The sequence below is a fragment of the Panulirus ornatus genome, chromosome 55 (assembly GCF_036320965.1).
Source record: "Panulirus ornatus isolate Po-2019 chromosome 55, ASM3632096v1, whole genome shotgun sequence".
NCBI classification, from domain to species: domain Eukaryota; kingdom Metazoa; phylum Arthropoda; class Malacostraca; order Decapoda; family Palinuridae; genus Panulirus; species Panulirus ornatus.
The window spans coordinates 21,537,689-21,556,854 of record NC_092278.1 but is presented as its reverse complement, the minus strand read 5'-3'; the positions used below and the strand labels follow the sequence as shown (position 1 = coordinate 21,556,854).

At 42.4% G+C, this 19,166-nt stretch overlaps 1 protein-coding gene and 1 long non-coding RNA gene across 3 annotated transcripts in view; one reads left to right on the top strand and one right to left on the bottom strand.

Moving 5' to 3' along the window:
* Nucleotides 1–7,290, top strand: part of LOC139765530 (uncharacterized) — a 68,166-nt gene extending 60,876 nt beyond the window's left edge. The window contains exons 3-6 of one of the 2 annotated variants that reach the window (XM_071693053.1): nucleotides 83–218; nucleotides 1,285–1,418; nucleotides 3,081–3,318; nucleotides 3,655–7,290. In XM_071693053.1, the coding sequence (XP_071549154.1) occupies nucleotides 83–218; nucleotides 1,285–1,418; nucleotides 3,081–3,318; nucleotides 3,655–3,779 (633 nt within the window). In that variant the 3' untranslated portion in view covers nucleotides 3,780–7,290. The remainder of the gene's footprint in view (nucleotides 1–82; nucleotides 219–1,284; nucleotides 1,419–3,080; nucleotides 3,319–3,654) is intronic. The other variant, XM_071693054.1, reaches the window with a different exon arrangement.
* Nucleotides 1–17,281, bottom strand: part of LOC139765532 (uncharacterized) — a 66,706-nt gene extending 49,425 nt beyond the window's left edge. The window contains exon 1 of the long non-coding RNA XR_011716680.1: nucleotides 17,093–17,281. This is a non-coding gene — a long non-coding RNA (uncharacterized lncRNA). The remainder of the gene's footprint in view (nucleotides 1–17,092) is intronic.
* Nucleotides 17,282–19,166: the final 1,885 nt, after the last annotated feature.

The following is a 19,166-nucleotide window of genomic DNA, read 5'->3' as shown; positions in this document are numbered from 1 at the left end:
TTTAGTCCGTGGCAGCAGATATCCGTGGTGTATATATGTGTGACCCCCGCCCTTCCCCTGATGTGCTGACTGTCGCTTGCAGAGGAAGGTGTCCACGGGCGACAGGGTGATCCTCCACAACGTCCAGCTGACCTCCTCCGGCAAGTACAAGTGTGAGGTGATCGACGAGTGGCCCAACTTCCACACGGCGGACAAGAGCGCCCCCATGACCGTAGTGGGTAAGTCAGGTACTAACCCGTCTCTCCTGGCAGCCACCCGTTGAGGCTCGTCGTGTGCTCACACCCGCTTCTTAACTTCATCATTCAAAGTCTTCTGTTTTCTAACGCTATACTTGTATTTGCTTCACCCTCGGCTTAACATGTTCCGGCCGCCCACAACTGTCGGTGAAGGAGCAGCACTTCCTTCTATCCAGCCAGACGTTCACTCCTGCATTTCAGTTCCGGGGTTTCGTTCTCTTCCGACGTTCACTTCTCCAGCTTACGTTCTTCCCGTTACGTCCTCTTCTGGACCCTTTTCAAAATCATATATTTTCAGTAATCATATATTGATCCTGTGGATCAATATATGATTACTTGCTTATCATATCTCCTTTTATTCTTTTTTTCTTCTTCTACTGTAGGATTGGAGACTTGACTGGGAGCTTCCTTCCTTTTCTTGCTCATTCGTTCCATTTACTTCCCGTTATCATGGTTCACCGAGTATTCCTTCTGACCTTCTCGAGCATCTCTAAGGTCCTCCCTTACAACAGGGGGATCAACGTAACACCTTGCTAGCTGGGGCTCCCTATGCCTCGCGTCTGTCATTCTACACACCTGATCGCCAATATACTCAAGAGGGCACTGTTGACACTGACCAAGTCCTTCTCAGCATCCCTCACGATCCTTAGTGATGTGATATTCTTGGTGATCAGTTGAGCATGATAAACACCTTTAATTTCTGATGCTTGGGGATGCATCACACCTGAATTGTTATCACCATCTCTGGTACCTTGCAGACCACTGGCCCAAGATTCGAGAGATATTCAAGTATGATTCAAGACATATGAATTCATGTTAGATTTCAGACGTTATGATTCAACACTTATTCGGGTAAGATTCGAGACATTCAGGTAAGATTCGAGACATATCCAGTTATGATTCAGAGACTTCTATTTTCAGTCAATTGCGCAAACGAGAAACGGCAGTGGCGCAAAAGTCTGAGCCCTGGTGGACACCAGCAATTCTTACTACACATCTTTCCCCCTGTGTATAGTAACCTTCTGCCTCACATGGTCTTCCCCTTCAGAGATACCGGAGGACAAGCCACGGATCTCCGGCACGCGACCACAGTACCACATCGGTGACATAGCACGCTTGACCTGCAGCTCAGCCAGGTCCCTGCCCCCAGCCCAGCTGACCTGGTACATCAACGACCAGGAGGTTAGTGACCGACCCTGACCTGCATGCAGTTCCCCCACACCCCACTCCTCCTCCCCTCATCATCATAATGGTCACTTCTCGCATGCTTCGTTCCTACAAGGAACTTGTGAGAAGCATCATATGTAGACATTTTCATGGGACTGCTTATAATACAGGACACGCAAGTCACTGCTGATATGTGTAGGTCTTGTAATGGTCTTTGCTGATTTCTTGATACGTTTCAGCGTGTCTTGTAAACTTGTATTTCCACATGATGACATCAATGCCAAATTATAAGGACATGGCAGCTTGTTAGTTGTATATTTCTTCTGATACGAGAAAAAACAAGTCAAAGGCGTCACTATTTATGATCTAGACCTTGTGGACGTGTCTTCACTGTATCTATATCACTACATACCATCGCTCTATATGATATTCTAACCCCTATACAGGCTAATATATATTTGAGTACATAAAGAGACTCATACAACTATGTCATATATTTGGTACAAGTTTTCCAATAACTCTCACAAGAATTCTTGTTATGGATGTTGTACATTCCCTTTGGTCTGCCGTGTTTCCTCATATCCGACACTTTTTGATTGCATTCCATGACTCTTTCAAACTTGTCTGCTTCACGGAACCACGAAAAGCTCATCCAAAATGTCTCAGACGTACTAAACAAGATGTACTGTTGTACTTCAGAAAGAGTCGCGCCCCAAAGAATGTAAGTTGTCGTACTCAGTGGTCAAGTTAACGTGCTACAAAGTTGTACTCACTTTATACATATATATATATATATATATATATATATATATATATATATATATATATATATATATATATATATATATATATGTTTATATATATATATATATATATATATATATATATATATATATATATATATATATATATATATATATATATACCTCGATACGCTGGCCTCAGCTGCCCATGCTGTCTCAGCTAACAAAGAAAAAAATAAAGTGAATTAAGGTGTTATTCCGTAGCAGTGAATCGCCCTCACACATGGATACTTGTGCTACACAAGCGTCACACACACACACACACACGCCAATATTTGCCGCCCCCATCGCTTCATAAGGGTGTGGAGGTATGTGAAGATTGGCTGGTATATTGCTGCATCGTCCAATGCTTGGCGTGGGAAGACGGTGTGGCGTATCGTATTATTAACTCCCTGAGATTGTTGCCTGGCACCCACCTCCTCATGTAACACCAAACATCATCCATTTCTCTCGCCCACTTACGTCCTTTCTTCGGGTGTTCACCTGACATATTAAAGCTTCGTTCGAGTCTCATTCCATTTCTTGAGAGCTCCAGGGATCATACTGTGTGTACAATCTCTTGTGTGAACACATCTTCAACTGCTGCTGGCGGCTGTTTATAACACACGAGCGTTCATGATGATAGTCAAGTCATAACCAAAAGCCTTCATCAATCATAATCCGTCGTGACCAAACCCTTATCATCATCATCATCATCATCACACACTGTGTAGTGCAAGTGCTGGAACCCACCATCACCCTACACCCTACACCCTTCCCCCCGGGACTCCAGACTACACCACCCACACTAAAGTTAAGCAGACGACCCAACCCCCCACCAGTGCTGGTGTATTAATACATTACCCCCGCCGGCCCCCACTACATTCCCCCCCAGGTCCCGGCAGAGTACCTGCTGCCCCTGAACACCAGCCAGCACCCGGACGGCCTGGAGGAGACGCACCTGGGCCTGGTGTTCAGGGTGTCCGGCCAGCACTTCGTCAGGGGGGAGCTCCACCTGCGATGCTCCGCCCGCATCTCCTCCCTCTACTACAAGACGCAGCAGCACAGCGTCGAGGGTCGCCTCACCTACAGCGTCCCCGTCATGGAGTCCAGAGACATATCTGGTATGGCAGGTGAGTCACACGTACGTCCGTGGTACGTAAGGGTACGTCCGTGGTACGTCAGGTATGTCTGGTACGTGATATGTCCTTGGTACGTCTGGTATGTCTGTGATACGTCTGGTACGTCCAACATACGTCTTGTATGTCCGTAGTACGTCTTGTATGTCAGTAGTACGTCTCGTATGTCTGTGGTACGTCTGGTATGTCCGTAGTACGTCTGGTATGTCCGTAGTACGTCTGGTATGTCCATACGTCTTGTATGTCCGTGGTACGTCTGGTATGTCCATGATACGTCGGGTATGTCCGTGGTACATCCCGTTTTCTCTCCTAACAATGTTGCTCTTCCAGCAGGTGGCGTTAGCAGCAGTGGTGGTGGTGGAGGTGGTGGTGATTCGCCCCCGTCGCTGCTGGTGCTGGTGTTGGTACTGGTGTTGGAGGTGTTGGCGCCAGTGTTGGTGGAAGGTAACCGGTGACTCCCCAGTCCCCATCACTCCCCCCCAACTATCCCCCACAACGCCGTCGCTGACACCGTGGCCCAACAGGTGTGTCAGCCTCGGTTACTCTAAAAGTCAGCACTCACGGGCTACCAAGTGTCAGCTCGGCACTCAAGGTCATTGCGTCAGCACTTAAGACACGTCAAGTGTCAGCCCTCAACGGTCGCCAAGTGTCAGCCTTCAAGGTCCGCCAAGTGTCAGCCTTCAAGGTCCGCCAAGTGTTAGCCCCCAAGTATTACGGTCACTTCACCTGGTACTCCAGAGACATTACCTCTTTGAGCACGATGGTGAGGGCGACCCTTGAGCACGACCCCTCAGTGACGGTACGACCCTTGAGCACGACGGCAAGACCCCTCAGTGGACGGTACGACCCTTGAGCACGACGGCAAGACCCCTCAGTGGACGGTGCGACCCTTGAGTACGACGGCACGACCCTTGAGCACGACGGTACGACCCCTCAGTGGACGGTACGATCCTCGAGCGCGACGGCACGACCCTGGGTAAGATGACGACCTTTTGACCTGCCTGTCGAGCCAAGTCATAGGGCAAACGGGACATAATCTAAAAGGTCGTACCTTCGTGCTACAGAGGGTCGTATCGTCGTGCTCGAGGGTCGTTCTTAAGGAGGACACCCCACATAAGTCACGATATTTTGTACACAATGCTGTCCACTTGTTCGTCTTCAAACTTTCATAATATCTTCTAAGGACACGAGCCACATTCCTATTGGCTGGAGCACTCGGGAGCCGTGCTCTGATTGGCTCCCGAGCTCCAACCTTAGCTTTCACTAGTCTGTATAGTATAGGATTCTGCCAGTGTTGTCATCAACTGCGGCCCCACAATGTACTCTAACACTGTCAAGGGGACAGTGAACCATCTGGTAACGCTGGCTATTAAAGACCCGTAACTGTTTTGTTGTGTTGTTAACATTTGGTAATGGTGCTAGAACCGTATAGAAGTTAGTGATAGAGTAACATTTATAACTTATTGATAGCTATAGGGGCTTACTTAAGTTTCTGATATTATCCATGTACGTAGGAAGACAATGAGGGACTTTCAGCTCGACAGTACTGGTCGAAGATGGAAGCAGATTCATCAATCGTTGTCCAGCGAGCACAATATTGGCTGCACTTTACCTTACATTACAAACCGGGCGAGATTAACACAAGGGAAATGCTGGAATTACAGTGGTTTTAAAAATCTGTTGAGCATACATGCTAAGGTGGGTGGAAGAGTGGCGAGTGTGAGAGATGGTGGTGGTGGTGGCGGCAAGCAAATAAGCATCTCATTAAGGAGGAACAACACTGCTTCGGGGAGAGGTAGGGAGGATGTGTGAACCACCTGGTTGCTTCGGAAGACGATGTGTGAACCATTCACTCGCTGTGAAAGAAGTTGTGTTAGAAATACTTAAGAGAAGGAAGGTTCATATGTAATTGGAATTCGTGGATCTGGAGAAAGAAAGCGTACAACAGGGATGATAGAGAGGCCTCAAAAGATGGTCTTCGAATACACGGGGTAGATAAAAAGCTCCTAAGCGAAGAAAATCTAACCCGAAGAATAAGGCATGTTTGTGGGCGAGTGGCTCTCAGCGAAGGTGTACAAGGAGGTGTAATGTCACCCTGGTTGTTTAACCTGTCTATGGATCTGGGTGTTGAAAAAGGCATCGGATACATGGGCATTGTAGCAGGGTACGGCCCCATGGTGTACTAAGGAGAGAGGGAATATGCGGGTGTGTCAGACTGAAGGACACGGCCAGATGATGGAGACACATTTTGGAACAGTTTGCCATAAGAGAAAATTACGTGAACGGTGTCAAGTTAACGATGTGCTGCTGGGGAAGAATGGAAGGACCACGAGAGAGTGGGACGCTTAAGGTATAACTGGGAGTGGACTTAGCAAAGGATGGATCCACTGGGGCTGAGGCTAGTCACAAGTGTGGGAGATGTGACTGTCCACTGATGGGCATGTCTGCAGGTACAGTGGTCCCAACCACGTCGTATGAATGTGAGTCTAAGGGCCCCTGGAAGCAAAGGAATGGAGGATATGCTGGAAATCAAATGCCTGAGGATCAATGTGTGGTGTGGGGTGAGTTGATCATGTAAGGAAGAAGAGTAGTCACGAGGTGAGGTTGGATGGCAAGTTCGTTACGTAGTTTGAGAGAGCCAACCAGAGGGAGTAATAAAGCGGTTCAAGTATTCCAAGGGTGAGAGAGGAGGGAATGATTAAGGAGAGGGAGGAAGGTGCAGAGGGAGAACAAGAAGATGGAAGCATGGACTGAGAGTCGCTTTGACGAACCGGGTGCCGAATAATCAAGAGGGTGAGACGCGTGTGTGGGACAGAAAGAAATGGACTGATGTGGTATATGGGGAGTGCGGGAGTGGGAGGATACTGGTCTATGGGCTGAACCAAGACGGTAGAGGCTGCCAAGGGACACACCATGGTATATCATGTGGGGCCAAAGGTCACACGGTGAATGAAGCACTAGTGACATTTGACGAGGATGTATCACGTTCAGTTGACGGAAGAGTACAATCTCGCCAGAGAACTCGTCCATCCTTTCCCTGATACGGAGAGTAGCGCAGCCATGGAGCTGCCCCTGGGGATGTATAATGTAATATAACAAATAAATGTTGGTGTTTTTGGACTGACTGCGAGTGGTGAAGCTACAAGGAGAAGTCACCTTCGGCAAGGCTGTATCATCCTCGATGTGCAGCCCCGCCGACATTTATCCCCTCCCAAGAGAATCCCACCTTACCCTGCTACCGCCCAGAGCGCAGAGTGATCAACTGAGGAGCAGGACTGCACAAGGAGTCACCAGATCGTGTAACGGACTCGACGGTCCTCCCGAGTTTTCATGTGACGTCACAGACTCGGGCGGATGTAAACACGACAGGCGACACCTCATTGGTCGAGCGGTGAACGAGCCGCTCTGATTGTCATATGCCACCAACTCCTTCGAAGATCTTCGCACTCTTTACATAACATGTGTATCATATTTACTATCAGACGTAAGTTAATGGGAGATAAGTTTCTTGCACATATATATGTATAATCTGCTCTATCATTGCCGCTTTCACTTATACAGAATATTCACTTTTTCCCCCCAAAATGCTCTCTGATGATGCCATATGAAGATCACACATTAAACTGGGGTCATGTACAGGGAAAACTGCACTATATGGAACATCAACTGTTCCAGCTGCACCATACAGAACAGCAACTGTTCCAGCTGCATCGTATGGACAGTTGCTGAACCAATAAAGCTCTGAAACATGAACTAAACTCTACGGGACTTTTGAGAAACTGACAATGAAAACCCAGCCAGAATACCCGTGTGTGTGTGTGTGTGTGTGTGTGTGCTGTTATACTACAACCCACCACTTCTCAACATCACTACCTGTATCTCCCACAGCATCAATCTACTCGTATCTTCAAGGCAATGTTCAATTCTTGATGTCTTTGTACATGGACCATTAAAGTTTTCAGTAAAGACAGCTTTTCATTTACTTATGTGGAGAATCATCTGAAATCGTTCTTCTGAGTCATACCTAACTAACAACACCTCCCCCCATCCCCCATTACACTCAACTGGAACAACTCTTACAACAGTTTGTTACAATGAACCAATCTAAACATTTAACACCTCGTTTACAACAACGTCCATCACCTTAACAACCCCTCTATGCACTCAAAACACACACACACACACACACACACACACACGGGCCGACCTGTGCCAGTAATGGCACCCTGAGCACATACAACCGCGATCTGTGCCAGTAAACATAATATTTCCCTAAAAAATACACACACAAAACAAACTCAATACTTCATTCATTGTTCTAACATGCGATAAATCTATATCACATATAGGTCGTCATTACCAACATAACCAGAATTCATCACTCAATTCTTTGAGGGATGAAGCAATTCATCACATTTTACACACACACACACACACACACACACACACACACACACACACACACACCAAAAACCCCACTACACTACAGTTACATATGGGTCGCCCTGTGCCAATAGTGGCACCCCGAGCACACACATACCCACAAGTGCCAGTAATGGCACATCCCACCACCACAAAAGCCTAACCTGTGTCATTAGTGTCACACCCAAGACCGGGCTGTCATTGGTGGTATGAATATATGACGGACGGCAACTTCCCAAGACAAATTTTGTTCATCGACGAATATATTCCAGACAGTTTCCTCAACACGGTAAACGCAAGACAGACATGCACATGATCAACATGATTTGCATATTACATAGGGTGTATGGGGTTAATTTCTCGCTTTATAGCGTGCAAAAAATCCTGCTTGAGGTTTGCAAGGACGGAAAAAACCCCTCTATAGATACGGTAATTTACAATTTTACACTACAAGCGTAAATGACTATGTAAACCTTGAGCAATGTAACGTCAAAGATCAATGGAAGAAGAATTTTCAAATGATATCTCATATATCGCAAAATCTTACAGCAGAGATAAAGCAAATGGTTGAACTGCCTTCATCTCTGATGTTATGAACCAGTACTTCGCACAGAATCTAGAGAAGGCTTCGAACCTCCGCTCTGGGATATTTTACCCTCATGCACAGGTTAATGCCCTGAGCAAACGGAAAGAAGCTTCAACCTTTACTTTCATGAGGCAGTAAAAGTCGTCATGAGGTTTCTGTCGCAGACCCTGCCGAAGGATCACGAATGCTACTTGCTCGTTTACAAGTTCACGATAGATGGGAGGTTTTGTGAGATAAATTTGCCAGTCCAGAGGATCCAAGCCCTTAGAGTACACGGTCTGAGGATGATCCTACACACCCGAGTCATAATTAGTGACCTTTATAACCCCAGGAGGAGACTGGGGGCGTTTAAAATCGTCAATCTAAGGGTTAGAAATCATATCCTGGCAGTCGATGGATCCAAATAACTAACCAAGCGACCACCTCCTCAACCCCCAGCCTTGCACCTCATACCACACCCCTAACACACCCTACAATCCAAAAACATATGAATAAACTAAACTGGTGTTTCACAGCTTCGTATATATGAAAAATGCCAGACATATTCGCAATTTCGATGCCGCCAAGTTCCAGCAAGCCTGCAAGAAATCGTAATCCACCTCAAGACGTAAGGTTCCACATCGAGATCTTAACATATCATAACTCCCGAGACTACTCACTCATATTACTACGAAAAGAAAAAAAATTCTGCATCTGGTAATGAATTTACCATTCATCCTTTAGTTTATCTGATAACATAGATCATTCCAGAATAAGCTTAAATAATGTGAAATGAATCAACTAGTTAACGGAAAACAAACTAATTTCCAATAAAGGTCTTTAATTTATCCATCAACGCTACTATAAACTGATACTTCGTACTTGATACAACGCTCCCTACAGTAAAGTTGGTCATGTGAAAGTGTTATGGAAAGGAACATCATCAGAATCTCTTAATATAGCGTGTACAAATTATCAATAACAAAAATTCACCTGTAATACATTTATCATAGTTACCCCTCCAAGTGACGCATTTTCTGCAATATGTTTGTCACAATTTTCTTTGATCCTCACTTTTCTACTAACTGTTGCTTTATTATTCACTTATCATATTGTGTTTTCTTGGTTCTCTATTCTTTAGTGAAGCCGTCAAAATGAAGTTGTATAATCAAACCAATTAAAAAAGGATTTCAAAAAAAGGCGATCAAAATAATTAATTTCATGAGCAATCAACATTCTCATAAGCTTTGGCTAACAAATTACAGATGTGAGCTATTTCACATTTCAGATAGTGTAAGTTAGCGTTGGTATGAAGTGGAAGAGAATGCATATAAGGTCAGATTGGCTTTGTAACAGCATTTTCTTTAAATCGTGAAAAAATGCTAACAAAATTAAAACACAAAAATAGGTTTAAAAGGTTGTACGAAATATTACACGGCAATTTTCAACGTTGATGGCTGTAACTTAAGTCAGTTTGTCATATATTTTCTCCTTCGCAATCCAGAGTTTAATCTTGGTCTGGCAAGTGTGTAAGAGAATGAAAGACCACAGAAATACTTGCAGGATTACAGTACGCCTATTTTCAATATAATAATAATAATATTAGTAATAATAATGTATGTATGTATGTATGTAGAAAACTATCAAAGTTCTCATTACATACTTGGTGTACTTTTTGTTGAAAACATGCAAATAAATGAATTCCATAAGGGAAAAAATCAACCAAACCAAACCCCTATAGAATAAATATTTGTTCGCCTCTCCATATATGTTTTCTACAAGTCCGGTCCCACTTTTTTTTCTAAGACTACTCCAAATCTTTTCCTACAAAAGGTGACGTGTCTGTGGACACTCGACACATCCCAAGAAATAGAGGTGTGGGATGAGTGATATGGAACATTTCCTGTAACAAAGACTATATTCTTTTTCTATATAATCACAGAGCAAATGACCCGAGGCACAGAAATGCCCCTGCTCTGCTGACGGGCTGGTTGTTGCAGTTTTATGATAATCGATTTACCTCAGAGTCATTAAGGTAGTCAACACCACTTCACATGTTTTAGATTCGAAGACCAATACACGTTTTCATTTGCTTATAAGCCAAAGACATCCTATTATAGCGGCGATAGAGAATATACAGCGTAGATATGGATAAATCCACCAACCTAAAAGATTTGCGATATTCACTTAACATGAGCAAAGTGGTGAACACTTGTTTCAAGAAACAAACTACTTTTCTTCCTTGCGGAGTAAGTAAATGACAATGTGATTTGGAAGATACAGCAAGTGTAAGGGAAAAGAAACTGTATTACCATACTTTTCCACATTCGAACTATCGATTCATAAAGATGACATATCAAGGATCTTTTTAATCTGAATTTCTAAATATATCTAAATTAATTAAATAAATGTAAATGTGACATAACACTCAAAAGTTCTACATATGTTAAGTTAGGTTAGGTTAGGTATGTCTGTTAGCAGTGCTAGGTCCCCCTATCTGGCACAGGCCATCTCATAGTCCCTGAAGACAGCCTTTAAAATGTGCATAGTAATAAAAAAAACCTGCTACTGTGTGTGTTGTGTCTCTTAGTGCAGGATTGGCTGTGCACTGAAGGACGTAAAGCATCAAGGGATGTTACAATCATTAAAAGAAAACATTAACAGCTCTTGAAACTGTGAGTGGCACATGCACCCAAGGTAATGTTGAAGATTGAATCTCTCTTCCTCATGCTGTCCCAGGTTCAGTAATGGCTAGCAGGTAGTACCATCAGGAGCCTTGGGATATGGGAAAAAGAATACAACCCATATATTTCCTACATGTCACAGAAAGCGACAGAAGGGCAGGAACAGGTGGCTGAAAATCCTCCCCTCCTGTTCTGCTTTCCAAAAGAAGGAAAAGAGCAAGGATCCAAGTAAAGCTTGTTCCCTCTTAGGCTCAGTCATCTGTTCTTGATGCTACCTTGACCACCCAGAGTAAAAAGAGGAATATATATATAATCATACAAACCTCCAGCAGCCAGGATCGAGCCCACGAACCCTGCATGGCGGAAGCGCTACCACTAGGATATGACCGCCCCTTAATAGGGAAATGACTATTTGAATACTATGTGATCGAATACCCTTCGTCTCACGTTGGTGAGCAACGGGGTCAACACTAGTCATTTCCCATCAGATTCACAAAACCAACAGACAGCATTTTATCGAACCTAACTCTACAACTCAAAGGTATATGAATACGAACAAAAAGCATATGAACACAAACTTTCATAGAACATACAAACCTCCAACAGCCAGGATCGAACCTGGAACCCCTGTAAGGCAGGGGTGAGCGCTACCACTAGACTATGATCACCCTTTAATGGGGAAATGACTATTCGAATACTATGCAACTGAATACCCTTCGTCCCACATTGGAAAGCAACGGGGTCTAGACCGGTCATTTCCCATCAGGCTCACAAAACCATTGTGCTTAGTGTATTCTTTTCAAACTAAGCTTAGTGTGTTAACTCCAAAACTGTTTTCAGTCTTCATATATGCCTTCAAATCTAGGTTTTCTTGGCAGGCAAATATAACAACGTAAAAATCTGGAAATTTTTGAAAAATTTTAATAAGTAAATAAAATTTCTAAACATAATATTTCTTTAATATACACACACAAAACAAACTCAATACTTCATTCATTTTTCTAACGTGATGAATATACATATGGGTCGTCATTACCAACATAACCAGAATTCATCACTCATTTCTTTGGGGATGAAGCAATTCATCACATTTTACACAACACACACACACACACACACCCGACCTGTGCCAGTAATGGCACCCCGAGCACACACATACCCATATGTGCCAGTCATGGCACATCCCACCACAAACACTTGACCTGAGTCATTAGTGTCACACCCAAGACCGGGTTGTCAATGGTGTAGTAAATATATGACGGACAGCAACTTCCCAAGACAAATTCTGTTCATCGACGAATATATTCCTGACAGTTTCCTCATCACTGTAAATATACGACAGACATGCACATGATCAACATCAACTGCAAATTACAGTAGGAGTATGGGGTTAATTCCTCGCTTTATAGCGTGCAAAAAATCCTGCTTGAGGTTTGAAAAGTTGGGAAATCCCTCTATAGATACAGTAATTTACATTTTTACACAACATGCATAAACTACTATGTAAACCCTGAGCAATATAACATCAATGATTAATGTAAGAACAATTTTCAAATGATATCTTATATATCACAAAATCTTACAACAAAGATGGAGCAAATGGTTGAACTGATTCCATCTCTGATGTTGTGAAACAGTACTTCACACAGAATGTAGCGAAGGATTCAAACCTGCGCTCTGAGATCTTTTACCCTCACGCACACATATAAGAAAGTCCTTTCTTTCTCCAGCTCAAGCCACCTTACACACTCTCCAGCCGCACCCCATTTCATCCTAACCAATCAGCTGACTCCGACATGATGGTGGACAGCAGACTCGCGTACCAGACAACCACTGGAGAGTGAAGTCATTCCAGGTCCAGCCAATTAACAAGCTCTGACAATTCTGCTGGTAGACTACTGTGCTCCAGCACTCACAGGCCTGAGGGATGACCAGGTGACCAACATGGAGGTCATCCAAAATGATGCACTCAGGACCATGTTGGGAGTTCCCATGTGCAACAGGATCTGCAACCTGCAGGTGGAGACTGAGCTGCCATCCTTAGCAGCAAGAGTCAAGCCAACAACAACTACAACAACCAAGAAGGCCAAAGTCCGGGCCGCCCTCCACTTAGAGTACAGAGTGCAAGGAGCCTCCTGAATGCACAAGGCGACCAATACGATTCAAGCCTTTAAAGCGGCGGCATCCACAATGAAGACGGGGGATACACCACACCACCAGTACAGTTTACTGCCTCCTTAGGATCCTCCACCAGCTACCTTAGCAGTCACAGCTCTGGGAGACAATAAGTCCAGCCTCCAGCAGGAAGACCTAAGAAGACTGACTTTGAGAGCCATGGCCACAGAGCCACCTGCTGAAGCTGTAGCATATTTCATAGACAGCTCAGTGGACCAGACAGATGAAAGAAGGCAGGGGATAGCCTTCCACATCCAAGGTCATACTCGCCTTTGGAGGCTGTCAGATGGCTGCTCCACACGACAAACAGGGCTGGTAGCCATCTCCAAAGCCCTGGAACACCCAGCTACCATGCACTCAAAAGCCCGTGATAATACACATGGACTCCAAGACATCATTGAAAGCACAGCAACACAGCCTCTTCAAAGACATTAAGCTTGTCACCTTGATCCTTGCTCAAATTCAAGAGCTACAGCAACAGGGATATCCCATTACCATACACTGGATCCCCAACCATGTGGGGATCAAGGGGAACAAGACAGCAGATGAGGAAGCTACAACAGCTACATCCTGGTGCAATGAGCATGCAACAAGTCAAACACCTGCCACATAAAGCAGCAAGGCTCCAGACCAAGAGGAATCTTCTGGACACCTACAATGCCGGATCCCTTTCAGCCAAGTAGTACATTGTGGCCACGAAATGGGAGCCACCACATAACGAAAGAGGCATGAGAAGGAAAACCCTATTCAATCTACACTGTTTACAACTGGGGTACCAACATACCTAGCAAAGAACTGATGACGTCAGCATAGATTGCGTCTCCTGTCAGGAGCCGTCAACACACCCTCTGGAACACTACATGATGGACTGCGAAGTGACAGTCTCCACTTAAGAGTCCCATACTTCAATGAGGAAGACCATGTAATACCAGCGGCCTCACTACTTTACAAGAACCAAAAGAACCAAATGGAACACCTGCTCCAGACCATAGGTGAATACCCTCCACCTCCCAGATGAAAACAGCATGCCCAGTACCATCTCTAAAAGAGATTACTTGCATCAGAAGACCTTGAACACACACACAAGATACCAACATACCATGCATAAAAACCAAGGAACTGGCAGCCAATGGGAAAAGGCTCGTGCTGGATCAAGCAGAGGTTTGATGATCGTAAACAAATAAAAGATTTGCGAGATAGTCACTTAATGTGAACAAAGTGGTGAACACGTTTCAAGGAACAAACTACTTTTTTCCTTGCAAAGTAAGTCAATGACGGTGTGAATTGGGAGAACTCGCTGCAAGTATTAGGGAAAATAAACTGTATTACCACATTTTCCAAATCCGAACTATTGATTCACTAAAATGACACATATGTATTTTCAAATATCTGCATTTTTAAGTATTATATTCAAATCAATTAAACAGGTTTAAATGTGACATAACACTGAAAGTTTTACATAGGTAAGTCAAACAGTAAAGAAAATATAAGCTTTGAAGGATTAATAAAAGCAGAATAACTTTAAACTTGCCTCACACAAGCTGACTCAACCAAAATTCATTTTTGACGCAGTAATGCCTTTCAGACAATTCAGAACCAACATATGAGTAAATTGTAATAGTATAAACTTACTGAACTTATATTTCGAAACTAATCAGCCAGTGACGGTGTGAAATGGGAGAATTCACCACAAGAGTAAGGGAGAAGAAAATGTATTACCATATTCTTCCAAATTTGAACTATCAATTCAAGAAAATGAAATGTAAGGACTTCTTAAAAATCTGCTTTTTTCAAATATCATACTTATATCAAAAATCAATTAAATAATTTAAAATGTGACATAACACTTAAATTTACATAGGTAAGTCAAACAGTACAGAAAATATAAGCTTTAAGACATAAATATAAGCAGAACAACTTTAAAGATGACCCACAAGCTCGCTTAACCACTTCATTTTTGTGATACAGCAATGCCTTTAAGTCGATTCACGTATGAGTAAATTGTAATAGTATAAACTTACAGCACTTATATTTCCAAACTAATCAGCCTGTAACTGTGTAAATTGGGAGAACTCATGGCAAGTGTTTGGGAAAAAGAAATGTATTACAAAATTTTTTCCAAATTCGAACTATTGATTCTTAAAAATGACATGTATGGATTTTAAAGAAATCTACTTCTTTGATTATACTTAAATTTAAACTAAACAAGTTTAAAGGTGAAAACACTCAAAGTCTTACATGAGTAGGTCAAACATTACAGGAAATATAAGCAGAATAACTTTAAAGTTGACACAGAAGCTCGCTTAACCAAACTTCATTTTTGATGCAGTAATGCCTTTAAGTCAAGTTAGAATTAAAATTTGAGTAAATTGTAATAGTATAAACTTACTGAACTTGTATTTCCAAACTCATCAACCACACAACTGGCTCTGGTTAGTTCAAAACATAGTTAAAAACAAATATGGAATCTCCAGACAAAGTTGCAAACTATATTAACGTGTTTTTCAACTTCCATCTTACACAACATCCACATCACTTTAACAAGCCAACCATACATAGTCACTCATGGGCTGACCTGTGCCAATAATAGCAACCTTAAGAACTAGCAGAGTGGTCAGACAGATAGCAAATGAAGTTTAATGTGGACAAGAATATACATTATGACTAAAAACTATTAGGAAAGTCTAACTAAAGTAAATAAAGAAATGAAGGGGAGGGTTTCCAGCCCCTTGCTCCAGCCCCCTTTAGTCACCTTCTACAACATGAGAGGGATTGTGCCTTCAATTAATGCAGCCTAAACCTAATTTTCATATCTACCACATGCACCTATTATTGTGGGCAGTGCAGAAGTTCATTATTTGCAAAGTACGTAAGGTTGCCTAAGGAATACATAAAGTTGTTCAAGCACTCAGAACCTGTTATCAGGCATTGGTGACTTGATTCAAGAGTACAGAGTCAAGAGCAGAAAATTCAAATGACTTTTTTACATTCGTCTTTATGACTGAAGACTAAAGTCATGTCTGGAATCCAGTTTCACCAATAACAGAGAAGAATGTTCTGCAACATATTGACATAAAACCTGAGGATATATATACTAATATCTATACCTATTATACTTGATCACCAGTTCCTGCATCACCAAGGTAGCACCAGGAAAGAGATGAAGAATGGCCCATGGTTTGGTCACATACCATTAGCAATAAACAGAAAGAAAGTAAACAAAAACAGCAGGCCCTAATAAGTTTCATCGTGGAATACGAGTGTCAAAAATGAGACAGTTAAGCCCTTGATCACTTTTCAACACGTCTCTTGCTACAGAGAAAGTTCCACAGGAGTGAAAATTTGCAAATGTAAAACATATTTAAAACCAGTCATAAATTTCTACACATAAATCATAGTCCAATTAGCTTACTGTCTGTGCTTGGAAAATTTGTGGAAATCATATAAAGGACAAAACTGTAAACCATACAGTGGAACACCATTTAATAAAAGATTCTCAGCATGGTTTTAGATGAAACTATTCATGTCTGACAAAAAATCTACTAGAATTTTATTACAATACAATCAAAATGTATCATGAAAGTAGAAAAGATGATGTTATCTGCTAAGATTTTCAAAAAGTATTTAATAAAGTCCATATCAAAGGCTACATGCATTCAAAAAGGTTAAACAGAAAAGGTTATCAGCAAAAGCTGTCACAGTACAAATGAGGTTATACTATGGTGGTTTGGAAATTAGATTATGGGCTGTAAACAAAGAGCAGTGATAAATGGTCATGATACTCTTACCACCATAGCCTTTACAGAAAAAAAAAATGAAGTTCTAATACCAGACATCTAATTTCTTGCTACCACTAAAGGCTTTTACTGAGTAAAATCATCATTCTCAATGGAAAACTGAAAAAACAAATGATTAAACTCACCAAATGGCAAAAAGAAGAGGCATCCAACTGAAACATGAGAATATCTGCTGTAGGACAAGAACTGGAATCTATGACCCTTCTTAAACTAGTCTTCTCTAAAAGTTTTCTAAATATAACATGGGAAAGATTAAGTTGCTTTCAGGACTTATTCTTCAGGTGTGCTATGTTTGGTGTCCTTCAACTAATTCCAATGCCTGCAACAGAAAGAATGAAAAGTAAATGAAAAACAAATATACAATTGTCTGAATCTAGCACACAATTGCATCACCCATGGTCCTACCTAAAATTGGCCAAAACCAAATTCCACAGTTGTTTTATAAGGCTACGAGTATTCTTATCAAATGTGGGTTTTATTTACAGCATACTTCTTTCTCCTTTCACTGAACACGTCCATACAACAAAAAACAGTACTCTTAAATCAACCCAGGTAAATGATGGGAAATAGCGAGCATGTACGGAAATAAATAAACATACATTCATTTATCTATTATGCATAATCACTATTTTCCACATCAGTGAGGTAGCACCATGAAACAGGCGAAGAATGGCCCATCCACTCATATATGCATATATATAAATAAATGCCCACATATGCACATACACATTCATATACACAACATATACATACACATATGCAGACATTACATACATACACATATACATAGTCATACTTGCTTGCCTTTATCCATTCCTGTAGCGACCTCACCCCACAGGAAAAAGCATCACTATCCACTGCTGCAGCAAGGTAGTGCCAGAAATACAGACAAAAAGGCCACATTTGTTTGCACTCAGTCTCTAGTTGTCATGTGCAATGCATCGAAACCAAAGCTCCCAATCCACATCCAGGCCCCATAGACCTTTCCATGGTTTACCCCAGATGCTTCACATGCCCAGGTTCAGTCCACCGACAGCACATCGACCCCGGTATAACATATCGTTCCAATTCACTATATTCCTTGCACGCCTCTCTCTCTCCTGTGTGTTCAGGCCCTGACTGCTCAAAATCTTTTTCACTCCATCCTTCCACTTCCAATTTGGTCTCCCACTTCTCCTTCCATCCACCTCTGACATATATATCCTCTTTTTCAATCTTTCCTCACTCATTCTCTCCATATGTCCAAACCATTTTAATACACTCACTTCTGCTGTCTCAACCACACCCTTTTTATTTCCACACAAAATTTCTGTTACCCTTACATTACATACTCAGACACACCACCTCACACCATTTCCAACACATCGGCCCTCATCCGTACAACCCTCTCTATAGCCCATGCCTCACAACAATATAACATTGATGGAACTACTATTCCTTTAAACATACCCATTTTTGCTCTCCTAGATAACGTTCTCTCCCACATATTCTTCATCACTCCCAGAACCTTCGCCACCTCCCCCACCCTGTGACTCACTTCCACTTCCATGGTTCCATCTGCTGCTAAGCCCACTCCCAGATATCTAAAACACTTCACTTCCTCCAATTTTTCTCCGTTCAAACTTACATCCCAATTAACTTGTCCCTCAACCCTAATGAACCTAAATAACCTTGCTCTTATTCACATTTACTGTCAATGTTCTCCTTTCACACACTTATCCAAACTTAGTCGCCAACCTCTGCAATTTCTCAAATGAATCAGCAACTAGAGCTGTATCATTGGTGCACAACTGACTCACTTCCCAGACCCTTAAATCCACAAAAGACTGCATACTTGCCCCTTTCTCCAAAACTTTTGCATTTACCTTCCTAACCACCCCATTCATATACAAATTAAACCATGGGGACATCACACACCTCTGCCGCAGACTGACATTCACTGGGAACCAATCACTCTCCTCTCTTCCTACTCATACACATGCCTTACATCCTTGTTAAAAACTTCACTGCTTCTAGTAACTTACCTCCCACACCATATACTCTTAAAACCTTCCACAAAGCATCTCTATCAACACTTGACGCTACCTCACTAACGCGGGAAATGGCGAATAGTATGAAAGAAAAAGAAATATAGTCAGCATACAGGTGTTACTGGACTTAACCTGCCTGAGTTCATATGGCAAATTAAAATCCACCTTT